This window comes from Myotis brandtii, unplaced genomic scaffold (assembly GCF_000412655.1).
Source record: "Myotis brandtii unplaced genomic scaffold, ASM41265v1 scaffold291, whole genome shotgun sequence".
Lineage (NCBI taxonomy): Eukaryota > Metazoa > Chordata > Mammalia > Chiroptera > Vespertilionidae > Myotis > Myotis brandtii.
Window position 1 is genome coordinate 301,298 of NW_005361118.1, and position 13,888 is coordinate 315,185.

Sequence of the window (13,888 nt, forward strand, 5' to 3'; positions counted from 1 at the left end):
AATGGAGGACTCCATGGTTCGGGTTTACAACCGTGCTTGAGGCCCTTCAGCACTTTCTACAGTGCTCCCCGGTGGTTCCTAGGACCTCAGAAATGTGAGTACCTGGTAAAAAACTCTAGTCTGGCTACCTTTAAAGGTACAAGCTTCTGGGAAAAACTTAGCTATGTGTGCAGATCAAATTAACTCATTACAGCTTTGATTGCTAGATCGCCTTTTATCTTTGTTGCATAAAGTCTGTAAAGTGGATTTGGAGCTGTTATAATGTCTTATGCTTTATTGAGAATGTGCTTGGAAACTAGGTATGTTTAAAATATGTTCATAAGGGTCAGTCTAAGGAATGCTGGTTGTTTGCTTTTCTTGGTTATTGAGGATTGAGGCTCCTAAGAATTATTAATTAGAAATTATGTGATTTTGGTAATAAAAGGCATGGTGCATAGAGATGCATTTTGAAAACTAGTTATTCCTAAAAGTTGTACCAAGGTTTATGAAAATTATAGGAGATTTATAAGGAAAAATGTTAAAAGGAAATCAAAACCAAACCAAACAATATGGGCAATGTACAGCCAGCTTGTAACTAACAAACCATTACCTTCCCCAGCCAAGGACACAGAGCAAATGGTTAAAAACAAAAGCAAAACCAAAACAAAACAAAACAACAAAAAAAAAACTCGTACAGAAAGGGAGGAGGGAAGGGGAAAGGAAAAAAGGGCTGTTTTACTCCCTAGGCAGAGAGGCTGGCAGTCTCATGGCTTGGCAAGGTAAAGTTGCCAGGTGCTTCTCATGATTTCTGAAAAGACTACAACAAAGTAACAGGGAATCTTAAGTATTAATCTGTACCAGAATATTCAACAGAGCAATTTTAAGACCTGCAGACAGGAGGGTGTATGATGCCTTGGACCCCCACCCAGCCTGCTCTTTGGATTGGCTGGTGGCCCATCTATACTTCATGAGCCAGATGTATAGGTTTACTTACTTTGCTTTTTCAATAAAGATACATACTTTAATTGCTTTAATTGATTGGCTTTTCACAATACAGTCAAGGTCTCGCATATAAATTCACTTATATGAGAAGACAAAATTAAGGTTTTGTGAATTTGTTAAAAGTATTCCTAATTTGGGGGCTTTGTTTTTCAGATACAAGGAAACAAAAACAATTTGGTAAATTATATATTTTTCTCCCTACCTAATCCCTCCAGATTTTGGCAATCCATAATAAATCATAGCAATGTGTTTCTTTACATGAATTCAATAAGACCAGTTTCCAATAATAGTTTTATCAACCAAGACTTTGACTGGAGTGTCATGTCTTAGAGAGACATGCCTGGACTCTGAATGTCACCAGACAACTTGAAGCCAATGTGAGCACCTTAGAGAACAGCCTGGTGCCCCGCTTGGTCACGTGATTCATGGCAATCTTTCCAGGTAAGAAATGAAGGTTGCTTTCCTGAGAGATAGCATGGAAGGACCTCAAGACACCTGTGGAGACTTCAATTCAGGGAATGCACCCCGAATCTGCAGGTATTACAGGCAAGCCTGGTGGTAGAAATAATGTTTCTGGACTCAAAGAGGGAGGCATGGGAAAACAAGGGAGGGCCTGCAGCAACAGGCATACAAATGCATAGAAACAGAGAAAGTTCAGCATAGGAACAGAGAAACAACACATAGAAACAGGGGAAGTTCAGGTCCGTTGCTGGACAAGAACAATTGAGGAAATCAGGTGACGACATGGAAAGATATAGAAAAAAGCTTGTAGCAAATACTTCCCCTGGACTACAAAGCTTTAACAGGCAGCCCATTATGCCCCCTCCCTCCCCTTGAGAGGATTCTGAATCTGCTTGTAATAAATTTTTCACACTTTGCTTAAATCTTCTGGTCCGAGGAGCTCATTCTTTGGCATCATGAGACATGACCCCGGGAAAAAACCGTGGCTCACCCATTCCAGTTATGAAAAAATCAATAATAAAAATATATAAAAACAAAACAAAACAAAACACCCCCCACCCCCCCAAAAAAACAACACAAAACAAAACAAACAAAACCCTACATGGACTAACTGTGGGTCCAGGATATGGTGGTTGCTTTTGTTTGCCTTTGGGAGGTTGGCATTTCCTTATCAACCCACATCCCAGGAGGAGCAGCCCCTGAAGGTTACCTGCCCACCCACCCACACTACAGATGTGTGAGCCAAGACTCCATGGAGGGAGACAGAGTGAATTGGGAGGTAACACCGAGTTCTGTTTCTTAGAAGCTTCGCTGTACTTCCTGGATTGGATTTTGATATTACCCCATATTCTTACAACTTTCCCTTTCTTATGATGGTTTGAATGGGTTTTGGTTTTAGTTTTGCTTCACCATGATTAAGGGAGCCAAATGTGCTCTAGATTGGGGTGAAGAGGGCTGGTTACTGAGGCTTTCAGTGTGGGAAGCTGGCAGTCTGGGGAATGCAGTAGAAAAGCAGCGAGCTGAGATTCCACTGGTGGTCCCAGGCCACATGCCTCTCTGGATCAAGGTGGCCAAACACATCAGAATGTGACTCCTTGGGGTTCTTGAGTAAAGTACAATCTTAGAAACAGCCTCAGATTTATAGGGCAGAGCTGGAAGCAGATGTAGCAGGAAGAGACTTTCTTCCCTCCTTAACCCCTTCACACCCACCCCTACCATGGAGATTTTGGTAAAATTATGCATAAGAGTTCTAGTGTGAGACACGGCCATTATTAGCAAGATGTTAGTCTTGTAGATTTCCTGGTCTTATGAGTAGGAATTAAAGCCTCCCTCTATGTGGCTTGGTAAGAACCTTCCCCTACATGTAGAAAAGATAAGATGGGATCATGTCAGGAAAAACAATAACAGAAAGGGAAGAGGCTCCTAGATGCTCAGGGAAGCAGGGGGCTCTGTATGAGCTAGACACTACAGAGGGACTCCGTGGGAAAGACAAAGTGGTACCCACCACTGTCCAGAGGATGTGTTTGGGACTCAGAGAATAGATCATGTGACAAAGCCTCATTTACTAAAATCTGTAATATGCTTGCTATGCTCCTAGTGCCTTCTACATATTAACCACACAAGGGTGTTGTTTTCTTACTTAGGAGATGAAGAAATTGGACATAAACCTTACCTAACTTGCCAATGTTAATAGATAATGACCCATGTACAACTAGTAAGCAGCAGAGCTAAGATCAGAAGAGTGGCCACCTGAATCTACAATTTAGACTTTTCCTATCAACCATGCTGGCTAGTTTACACTAAATGACATAGATCCAAAATACAGATGTAAAAGGATGTGAGATTTAAGTGACTAGTGCAATGTTTCCACTTTTGATATTAATGCAAACATACAAGAACAAACAGCTTATAAAATCATTCTCAAGTGTTTAATTAAAATCCATATAGCATTTAACATGTACAATGTTTAAACTCTTTCAGTGATTCTTACATTTAAAAATCCTTTTGCACAACATTTTGAGGCTAACTTCATGCTATAAATTTACAAATGAACAACACAAAAATACATTTGAAGTCCATTCTATTCAAGTTTAAAACACTTTAATTGCAGATAATGTAAAGATATTAAAAAAACTACAAAATGAGCACAAAAGTCTCTTCCCTTTTGAGTTTTTAATAAAATACTGTTCTTTAGAAGATCTAATGAAAAATTCTAGTTACTTATAAAATAGTTATGTGAGAAAAGAAAGGAATTAAAATATACATGTATGAATTATACTTAATCATATTGTTTAAATGAACAAACTGTGGAACACTTTGATTACACAGCACACTCTTACTCATATATCAAAATATATGAAAACACTCTAGAAAGCAACTGGGTGCAGGCAAAAGAAAATGTAAGGGATGAGAGGCAAAAACCCAAACCAAACCAAAACAAAAAACCCTCAAGACAAACAAACCTCTTAACTGTAAGGGGAAGAGAGAAAAGAACTTAAAGCAAACCGTGGACCAAGTTCTCTCATATTATTTCATTAGAAATGGGAAAGGGATTTGACTTCAAGTGACTGAACCATCTATAGGAACTTAGCTGTTGGGCCTGGGCAGCATACCAACTGCTGAAACTGTTGGAAAAAATCATGTTTACAGGTAAACACCAAGCTCAAAAAGCTGGGCTATTGTACATAGTTGTTTTAAAAACTGCTGACCAATGAGATAAAGCATGGTAGAACTACAATGGAGCTCCAGTTCTATCTTAAGGTAAAAATAAGACAACCATTACGCAAATGTATGATTTACTCATAGAAATAAAACAGATGCTTAAAAAGTAAATGAAATAGACCCTACAGCTTATCTGCTTCCTTGAGCTAGAAGATATAAAATAATCTGAAAAAGCAGTGATTGGATATGTCTTATTTAACTGGTTTCCCTCTTCCAACCACCTTCTCTCTCCCCCTTCTTCTTAAAACTAAGATAAGTTTGGAAGTATCAGTCTAAAATTAAAGCAAATACCTGATCAGAGAAAAGGAAGTAAACAACAAAAAACCTGCCTCGAGTTCTTCATCCCTCCCTTCAATAGGGGGGAAAAAAGGATCTCTTTATCTTTTCTCATCAGATGTTTAAGACTTTGGTCTACACGATGTTTAAATCAATTAGTACATTCTTTCTGCCAAATTATAAAGCTCAGGTAATGTCAGAAATTGTGAACAGAAACAATGAAACTGGAAGGATCAATCTTCTAAACCCACTTACTGCACTCAAAAAGAAAGGAAAAGAAACATTCCTGAACAAGAATACTTAGATTTAACTGCTCCAGTTATGTGGAAACATGGGGCGATCTGGGGACCCTTCTTTTCGGCGCCTTCATTGCCCCTGGTCTTGCAGCAAGTCCACAGCAGATCCAACCGTGGAACAGACAGATAACTAAACTTTGAGGTGGCTGAGTCAGCCCACCCAAAAAAGAAAAACTGTTAGTTTCCCAAACTATCAATGGATCCAGTCTCCTTATGATTATCTATATATATATAAAAGCCTAAGCAATTGAACGACTGGTCGCTATGACATGCACTGACCACCAGGGGGCAGACACTCAACACAGGAGCTGCCCCCTGGTGGTCAGTGTGCTCCCACAGCAGGAGCGCCACTCAGCTGACTGACAGGCGCTAGATGCAGGGCTCATGGCTGGGGAGCTCCACTGCAGTGTGAGCCTCTCCCAATTGGGACTGACTGGGTGTGAGCCAGCAGCAGGTGCAGTGGGGCCAGGATGAGTGGAAGTGGCAGGCAGGAGCAACAGGAGGCATTGGACTGCGGGTTTCGGCCCAATCCCTGCAGGCCACACCGAGGGACCCCACCGGTGCACGAATCTGTGCACCAGGCCTTTAGTCATGAGATAAAACAGCCTACAGGGAGGGCACATCTCCTATGGAAGTCGGGCCCACATTTGGAATAAGTCTACATGGGGAGAAGAGTAAAGACTAATGCCTGACCATTACCTCATCATTACAGAGCTCCCTTCCATTTTAATCTCTTTAATCTTGACCTTTAGAATAACATGTTTTAAAAAAAGAGAAGAGAAACCACGTCTACTGCCTATCCATGTAGAACCGTCAACTTGCTTTGCTCAGATACGGGAATATCCTCACAGGTTCAGTGGCATCATGCTTACTGAAATTTTTCTTGGAGTTTTAAGTTGGTGTGCATTCCTTGTTCTGTGATCTAAAAAATCTGTGAGCTATGCACTGTTTATAGAGTGGTCACACAGAAGTGATGAGGGAGGCCATTACTGAATGCTGGAGTTTGTATAGTTACAGAAGGTGAAAAACATTAGACACTTTAAACAGAACATTACTGTCACAATTTAACTTCTTTGTATTGCATTCCCATAATAGATATTTCCTTTTAAAACAAATAGGTTGTGAGGCAATAAGGACAAACGCTGAGAATTATTTGAACGTAATTACTCAAGATTCCACTAGAGATAAAAGAAACACTCCCAACAAGGAACTGCTGGCTGGACACTGCTGTACCTGTGAATCTAGGAAACAAATTAAGATCACAGACTCACATGACCATAACAAAAGACAGATAATGAACATTTACCTCTTATACTAAAGGCACTATTAATATACAAATAACCTATTAACATTTAGAGAAACTCTGAACCCAGCAGTTAGAGGAACTCACTTGGTCAAGGCCAGCACTTTAAACAGAGAGACCACTCTAAGACTCATGGCAGAGTGTCCAATGCACTCAATCAAGTTAGATATAAGAAGCAACTCCATATAAAAATTGTGGTTCCAACTTTTAAAAAAAGTACGATAACTTACTTCCTTAAAAATATAAACACATCACAAAAACTAAAGGATAAATATATATATAAAAATTCAGGCCCTGAACCACTGATAAATTTTAAAAACTCTAAAAGAATCCTAGAGCCACAGCTTGAACAATACCCCCCACAAGACATGCAAAGACCAAGTGCTGGTGCTGGCCAGTGCAGCATAGAGCTAGGAGCAGGGAGACAATGGAAACAATGCACACCAAAATGGTATTGTGCTTGTAACACATGTGCTTGGATATTAGAACTACAATTTCCTCAGCCAGGGAGCACTAAACGGGGACCAACATGGAGCTCTTACAGCTGTGCAAGTGAGCTCTACAAAATAATAATGCAATATCCTTAATTAACATGATTAATAGCTTCTACTTTATTCTACTGGAAGATTAATTTATAATCATTGTACCCTGTAAATTTTTAAACTTAATTTTATTTGAAATTACAAATGCTGGTTCTTGAATATCTACAAATATGTAATTAGTTGCTTAAATCTAGATTGCTATTTATAATTGTAAGTAATTAAGTGAAATATTCTGATCAGTATTCTAAAGTTGCTTTGGTACAAAATTTGTAATAAAGCAAAACTGGCAGCACCACACAGTGTGATCAGTTCACAGCAGGTCTAAGAGACTCACAGAGACAATAGAAGATACGTTAAAATACATGTACACAAGAGTCAGTCCCCTGACAATTCTGTTACATCATTAAAAAGAAAAATGAAATTCATATTCAGGAAATTATACTTGGGGCCCAATTTTCATGCTCCGTTTAATTATCCCTCAATGACATGTAAAAATGTTTATTATTATTGCAATATGATGTCTAATTCATAGTTCAGGACAAGGCCAGTAGTCAGAGTGGTCCATTTTAATGCTTAGTCTGCTAGTATTATTTTCATACAAGCTTTTAGTCTTTTAAAAAATAGCTTTATTGAGGTATAATTAACGTAAAGCAAACTGCACATATTTAAGATGCACAATTTGATATATAGTCTTTTAAACAGCATGAAAAGTGCCCCACAACTTAAGTTAAAATTTTTCAATTGAAACATATTATCTTAAAATAGCACATTCTAATTTTTTTATGACACACAGATATGGATTGGGTGAAAAGAAATTAATTTAACTTCAAGTACCACATTTATTCAGAAGGTTTAGAAATGCCAAAATTGACAGCCAGTTTTCTTGATTTTTTTCTTGAAGAAGAGCTGGGTGCTGACTTATGGTGAGATATACTATGGCCTTGAGAGGCAGCTTCAACTTGAAAGGAAGATGCAGGCTGAGTAATCTGAGAGGACTTGAAGGGAGCTGATGAACTCTCCTGTGGAATCACTTTGGGGACATCGGAAGACCCTGGCTGGCTAGTCTGAAGTGGGGTGGCTTGAAAACTCTGGGTCTCCTTATTCTCAACGTTCTTTTTGTTTGCAACCCTTTTTTTAGTAACCTTTAAGGAATAAAGACATCATCGATTAACAATGTAGGCTAAAAAAAACTAGTGTCAGAAAATACCATAAACCATGCTGGTAATATTTGTTGATCACTGCTGACTTGTGACTTCCAATTATAAATTTCCAAATGAGACTTTAGAAATTAAAGGAATTTATAGTTATGAATAAAATATCTAAAAATTCTTTGTACCTTAAATATAAAGAAATTTTATATTCCTGAATTTAAATCACTTTGTACTAGAAAAGGATATCATTACTTGCTGCAATTATTATTATTTATTAGAATACTAGTGGCCCAGTACACAAAAATTTGTGCACTCGGGGAGTCCCTCAGCCCGGCCTGCGCCCTCTCGCAGTCTGGGACCCCTTGGGGGATGTCCACCTGCTGGCCAGCACAAACGGGGACATAGCATCAAGTCCCCCTGCGCCAGAAGACCCAGAGTCAAGTCCCCACCCACTTGCATGTGCCCCCTGGACGCAGCATTCAGCCTCATGGAGGGGCTGACAGGCCCGGACACTGCAGCGGCGGCGGTGGCAGAGCAGCGAGGCTAGATCGGCCCGCCGGAGTGGTGACAAGCCTGGACACTTCAGTGGCGGGGCTGAGGGGACTGGGCGCCGCCATCTGTGTGATGGAGTGATGGTTAATTTGCATATTACTCTTTTATTAGATAGGATAAACTCAGACAGCAGGGACCAGGTCAGACTGGTACCACTGGTCACTATCTCAGCACCCAGACCAGTACTGGGCTTCTAGTTGGCAGTGATAGGCAATTATTGAATAATACACTATTCTATTATCAGTCATCTTTGAGCATTGAGAAATTCTCTTAAAACATAACAATTCTATTTTCAGGTCTCACCTGTAGAGGTATGAATTGATTGTGCACACCACCTGCCATTCCCCCAGCCATGGGCATGGCCCCGGAATATGAAGTATGATGAAAGGGCTTTCCAGAAACTGGCACTGGTGCTCCCCATGGCACTGAGCCAAAGAGATGAGATGATGAAGGCATTATATTAGCTGTTAAAAATCACAGAAAATTTATATTTTAGTAAAATGGTCTTAACAAAGCCCTGAAATGTAAGACTTCCTTGTGCTATGCTTCTTGGCTTTTTTCACTTTGGCAAAGAGGCATACACTTAACTTTAATCTTGCTTACAATAATCAACCTCAGAAGCCCCTTTTAGGACTATGAACAATTTACATAAGTTAGCTTATCATTATGCTGTCTAGCCTACAATGGCCAAGAACAACATATACTGATGTGAGCTTTAGGAATATTTGTAGCACTATTTTAAAAATAATAAAAGGGTTATCGAAACTGTCCCCTGGGGGACAAAAGCCAGGGCACAAAGAGAGAAATCTTAAGGATCTCACCTGCCCCCAAGGCTAAGTGGCTTCCATAGTGTTCCCAGCCTACAAAAAACCCCCCAAAGCCCAAGTGTTCAAATGTGATCATTTTCATGACATGTAGAATCTTTCTTTTCCCTATTCTAATATTTTTAATTCAAGAATTTTTAAAAATGTACATCTTCCCTGGCTGGTGTGGCTTAGTTGGTTGAGCATTGTTCTGTGCACTGAAAGGTTCCTGGTATAATTCCAGGTCAGGGCCCATGCCCGGGTTGCTTGCTCAATCCCCATTAGGGGGGTTGCAGGAGGCAGCCAACTGATGTTCCACTTTCACATCTATGTTTCTCTTTCTCTCTCTCTCTCCCCCCCCCTCCTTTCCCTTCTCTCTTTAAAAAAAAATTAAAAAGAATTTATATTTTGTTTCTTATTAAAAGTACATTGAACCAGGAGTTTCCAAACCTGATTTAAGGTTGTATACTGAATCACCTCAGGAGCTTGTTAAGTACGGATTCCTGGGCAAAGTTTCACACTTAATAAACCAGAGTCTGAGAGGTCCAGGAATCTGTACTGTTAACAAGCTCCACAAGTGATTCTTACTAGTATGTAGGTAGTATCAGTGCAGCATGTGGGCACCACTGTATTACACAGCACATTGCCAATGAAGAAGATATATACTGGTTCAAACTTCCTTTTCAGAGAGATAAAGGCAGTTAGAACTGTAACATAGTATAACTTAATTAAAATTAAGCCCCTTAAGAAATTTTTGTATTAGGAGAATCATAATACAGTGTTATGAATTATACATGCACAAATTCTGATGACAAAAACTAAAAACATTGAGAAAATTAGGTCCTGATAATATCTATAAGCAACTTTGGTAGCAGTTGTGATGTTAAGATGATTCAGTTTGGCTATACAGAAAAATCAGATGAAACTAATTCTGCCTTAGGATTCAATGCTCAACTGCTTTCTAGCTTTGACCCTTTGCTAAACAGTAAAATACCATTCTGATTCTTGATCTTTCTTTAAAAAAAAAAAATTTTTGTTGCCCTAACTGGTTTGGCTCAGTGGATAGAGCGTTGGCCTGCAGACTGAAGGGTCCCAGGTTCGATTCCGGTCAAGGGCATGTACCTCGGTTGCGGGCACATCCCCAGTAGGGGGTGTGCAGGAAGCAGCTGATTGATGTTTCTCTCTCATTGATGTTTCTAACTCTCTATCCCTCTCCCTTCCTCTCTATAAAAAATCAATAAGATATATTTAAAAAAAATTTTTTTGTTAATCCTTACCCAAGGATATTTTTTCCATTGATTTTTAGAGAGAGTAGATGGAAGAGAGGGAGGGAGGGAAGGATGAAAGGAGAAAGAAACATTGATATGAGAGAGATGCATTGATTGGTTGCACTCTTGAGGATCGAACCTGCAACCCAGGTACATGCCGTTGACCAGGAATCGAATCTGTGACCATGCAGTGCACTGGCAAACACTCTAACCACTGAGCAAGACTGGCTAGGGCCTGATTGTTGTTGTTAATCCTCAACTGAGGATATTTTTTCCATTGATTTTTATAGAGAGTGAAAATGAGGGAGGAGGAAAGAGAGAAAGGGGGAGGGAGAGGGAGAGAGAGATATTAATGTGAGACACATTGCTTGGTTGCCTCCTGCATGCACCCCAACTGCAGCTGGGGAATGAACCTGCAACCCAGATATGTGCCCTTGACTGGGAATTGAACCTGTGACTCTTCGGTGAGTGGGCCAATGCTCTAACCGAAGCATTGAGCCACACCAACCAAGACCAGGGCCTAATTCTTGATCTTTTAAATGTATTTCCCCCTCCTCTCTGACCTCTTCACACTATCTATTACTTGTATTTTGAATTTCAAGGCAATCTGTATCTCTTTTCATTCACTGTGCTGAGTGTTTGGTGGCTCTTTCAGTTTAGAGATGCATGTCCTTCAGTCCAAAAAGCTTTCTTATCTATTTCTTTGATACTTTTCCTCCTTTCCATCTCTGGCCTCTTTTTCTGGAACTCTAATTAGATGGGTGTTGGATCCATGCACTGTCCCTTCTTTCTTATTTTCCACCTTTTGTCCTGTTCTTCTTCCTGAGATTTCCATGGCTTTGCTGGGGCTTTATCTACTGAAAAATCAACTCAATATTTGATTCTTGTTCTCCAATTATTCTTTTTTTCATACTTTCTTATTTTTTTGGTTGCAATATTGTTATTTCCTACATTATCTCTGTTTCCAGGTCATTTTCCTTTCTCTTTGTTTTGGATTCTCTTTTAATTTTAGAGATTCTCTTTTCCTAAAATGTTCAGGATCTCCCAGTTTATTCATAGGAAAGCACAAGACCCAGCAACGATTAGAAGCAGCATCTGTGTGGGAGGGCTACAGGACTCAAAGGGCTTCTCTCGAGGATGCCTGGGTGGTAAGCCAGCCTTTTGGTTGTTGGGACAACCTCCAAATGTCAGTAGGTCTTTTCTTTGGAGTTCATTGAATTTCTCAAAAGAACCATCCTCCAACTAACTTCCTATCTGGGCTATGGTTGGCTACAGAGGGAAAATAGGATGGGAAATGAAATTTACTTTAATCTCAGTTTTCATTCTCCACTCTGACCTGGTGTTCCCACATATCTAGGGAGCCCTCCAGAGAACATACCTCCAGTCTTTTGTCTAAAGAGGCACTGCCTGGCTGTGTGGAGAAGGGGCTTAGAGAGGGTCCCATCACTCCATACAGACTCTAAACCCATACCACTCTTCTTAGCCCAGACCTCATCTGACGCTGTGGCAGAGTCTGACACTTCCAAGGTCTGAATCTCTTGGGAATTCTAAAAGACAATCTGCTTATCAGCTCATTTGTATCCTCTTCTATAGACACTTTAGTTTGTAGCCTAACTCTACTATATGCTATACTATGCTGGTTACTACTCCTTTAAATGCTTTTCTCATTACAAACTCTTTTCAAATCTCTAATTTGCTAATATTTTTTTCTCTCATCTCTTTGTCCTAATACTTTTAAAATAATTTATTTTTTAGTTCAAAGGAGTTTAGGCAAAAAAAGATAACTTGTTTAATCAGCATTATTCACATTTCTAATGTTTTAGTGAGGATTAGATATGTAGAACTCCTGGAATAATACTTGGCATATAGTAGACTCAGAAAAGTAATTTTCTAAATGTAAAACAAATAAGTTATTGGTCTTAAAATGGTAATGATTAGGATATGAAGAAGCCAACTGTCATTAGGGAAAAAAGGGTGACAAAAGAAATGCTAATGAACTTAAGATTTAGAATCATAAAATTGTAAAATGTTAGTCTCAAAGAGATCCTAGGTGCATCTAGTATAAATAAGAAAATGGAGTCCCAAAGAAGTTCCATCATTTTTTCAAAGTCATTAATGAAAGAGCCTGGACAAAAAGAGTCCTGAGTCCCCAGGGATCTTTCCAGGCCCTAGCACACTAGGAAGTCACCACTGGCTACTTGAAGCTACCTGCTCGATAACTCAGGCATCACATTTGGAGGAGGAAGAGAATTATGAGAGAATATTAAGAAACACACAGTGAGCTTAAAAATTCCTCTACTTTCCATTTCCCTCATCATGAAGGACAGTGTCTTTCACATCCACAGCTTCAAAGCCTGACCTATTTTTACTCCCTTCATCTTTGTTTTCTCCCAAAGGTTTTTAATGTCTACCTTAAACCAAAATTCATGTTCGCAGCTTCTGGGGAATATGGAGCTACCCAAAACAAAATGCTGTCCTATTCTAGCCACACTAGAGGCTGTAGGAGGGAAATGACAGTTCCAAATCAATCTGTAGGCTCTGGTTTCAGGCTAACTTTTCACAATTCCTTCTTCTATTCCCTAGACAGTTATATAAAACTAGAGGCCTGGTGCATGAAAATTCATGCACTTGGAGGGGGGATCTCTCAGCCCAGACTGCACGCTCTCACAATCCAGGACCCCTTGGGTAGGGTCCAGTCCCATCGCAGCATGGCTCTGGTTCCCCGGGCCTGTGGGCTGGGGGGGAGGGACCAAGAGGCCAGTCTGATTGCAGCATGTCTCTGGTTCCCCAGAGCCTGCGGGTGGGGGAAGGGACCAAGAGGCCAGTCTGATGGCAGCATGGCTCCATTCCCACAGCTCCATCCTGCCACCATGCTGCAGGCAGCTGGGACCCAGGACTGATTCCCGCCTGGCGTGGCTGGGACCCAGAACTGACTCCTGCCCGGCATGGGCAGGACCCAGGACTGATTCCCACCGTGCCGACCGGGACCCTAGCCTGCTGTTCGGTCGTCCATCTGATCATTAAGAGCCAGGGTCGTGATGGACCCTGGCTCTTTATATATTAGGATTTTTATTTAAAACTAGAGGCCCAGTGCACAAAAATTTGTGCACTCGGGGGTAGGGGGTCCCTCAGCCCTGCCTGTGCCCTCTCGCAGTCTGGGACCCCTTGGGGGTGACCACTTGCTGGCTTAGGCCTGCTCCCCAGGGGATTGGGCCTAAGATGGCAATCAGACATCCCTCTGGCAGCCCGGCAGCCCTTAGGGGATGCCCACTTGCCAGTAGGGAGCAGACCTAAGCTGCAGTCAAACATCCTTAGTGCTGCTGGCAGCCACCGCTGTACTGGCAGCCATCAGCCTGGCTTGTGGCTGAGCAGAGCTCCCCATGTGGGAGCACCCTGACCACCAGAGGGCAGCTCCTGCATTGAGCGTCTGCCCCCTGGTGGTCAGTGTGTGTCATAGTGACCAGTCATTCCCAGTCTTTCTGCTGTTAGGGTCAGTTTGCATATTACCCTTTTACTATATAGGATAGAGGCCT

At 40.8% G+C, this 13,888-nt stretch overlaps 1 protein-coding gene across 7 annotated transcripts in view; it reads right to left on the reverse strand.

The window, feature by feature from the left end:
- Positions 1–7,365: 7,365 nt before the first annotated feature.
- XRN1 (5'-3' exoribonuclease 1) overlaps positions 7,366–13,888 on the reverse strand; it is a 203,104-nt gene continuing 196,581 nt past the window's right edge. For all 7 annotated transcript variants that reach the window (XM_014542160.1, XM_014542162.1, XM_014542161.1 and 4 more), the window contains 2 exons: positions 8,588–8,748; positions 7,366–7,723 (listed from right to left, as the gene is read on the reverse strand). In XM_014542160.1, coding sequence (XP_014397646.1) covers positions 7,421–7,723; positions 8,588–8,748 — 464 coding nt within the window. In that variant the 3' untranslated portion in view covers positions 7,366–7,420. The remainder of the gene's footprint in view (positions 7,724–8,587; positions 8,749–13,888) is intronic.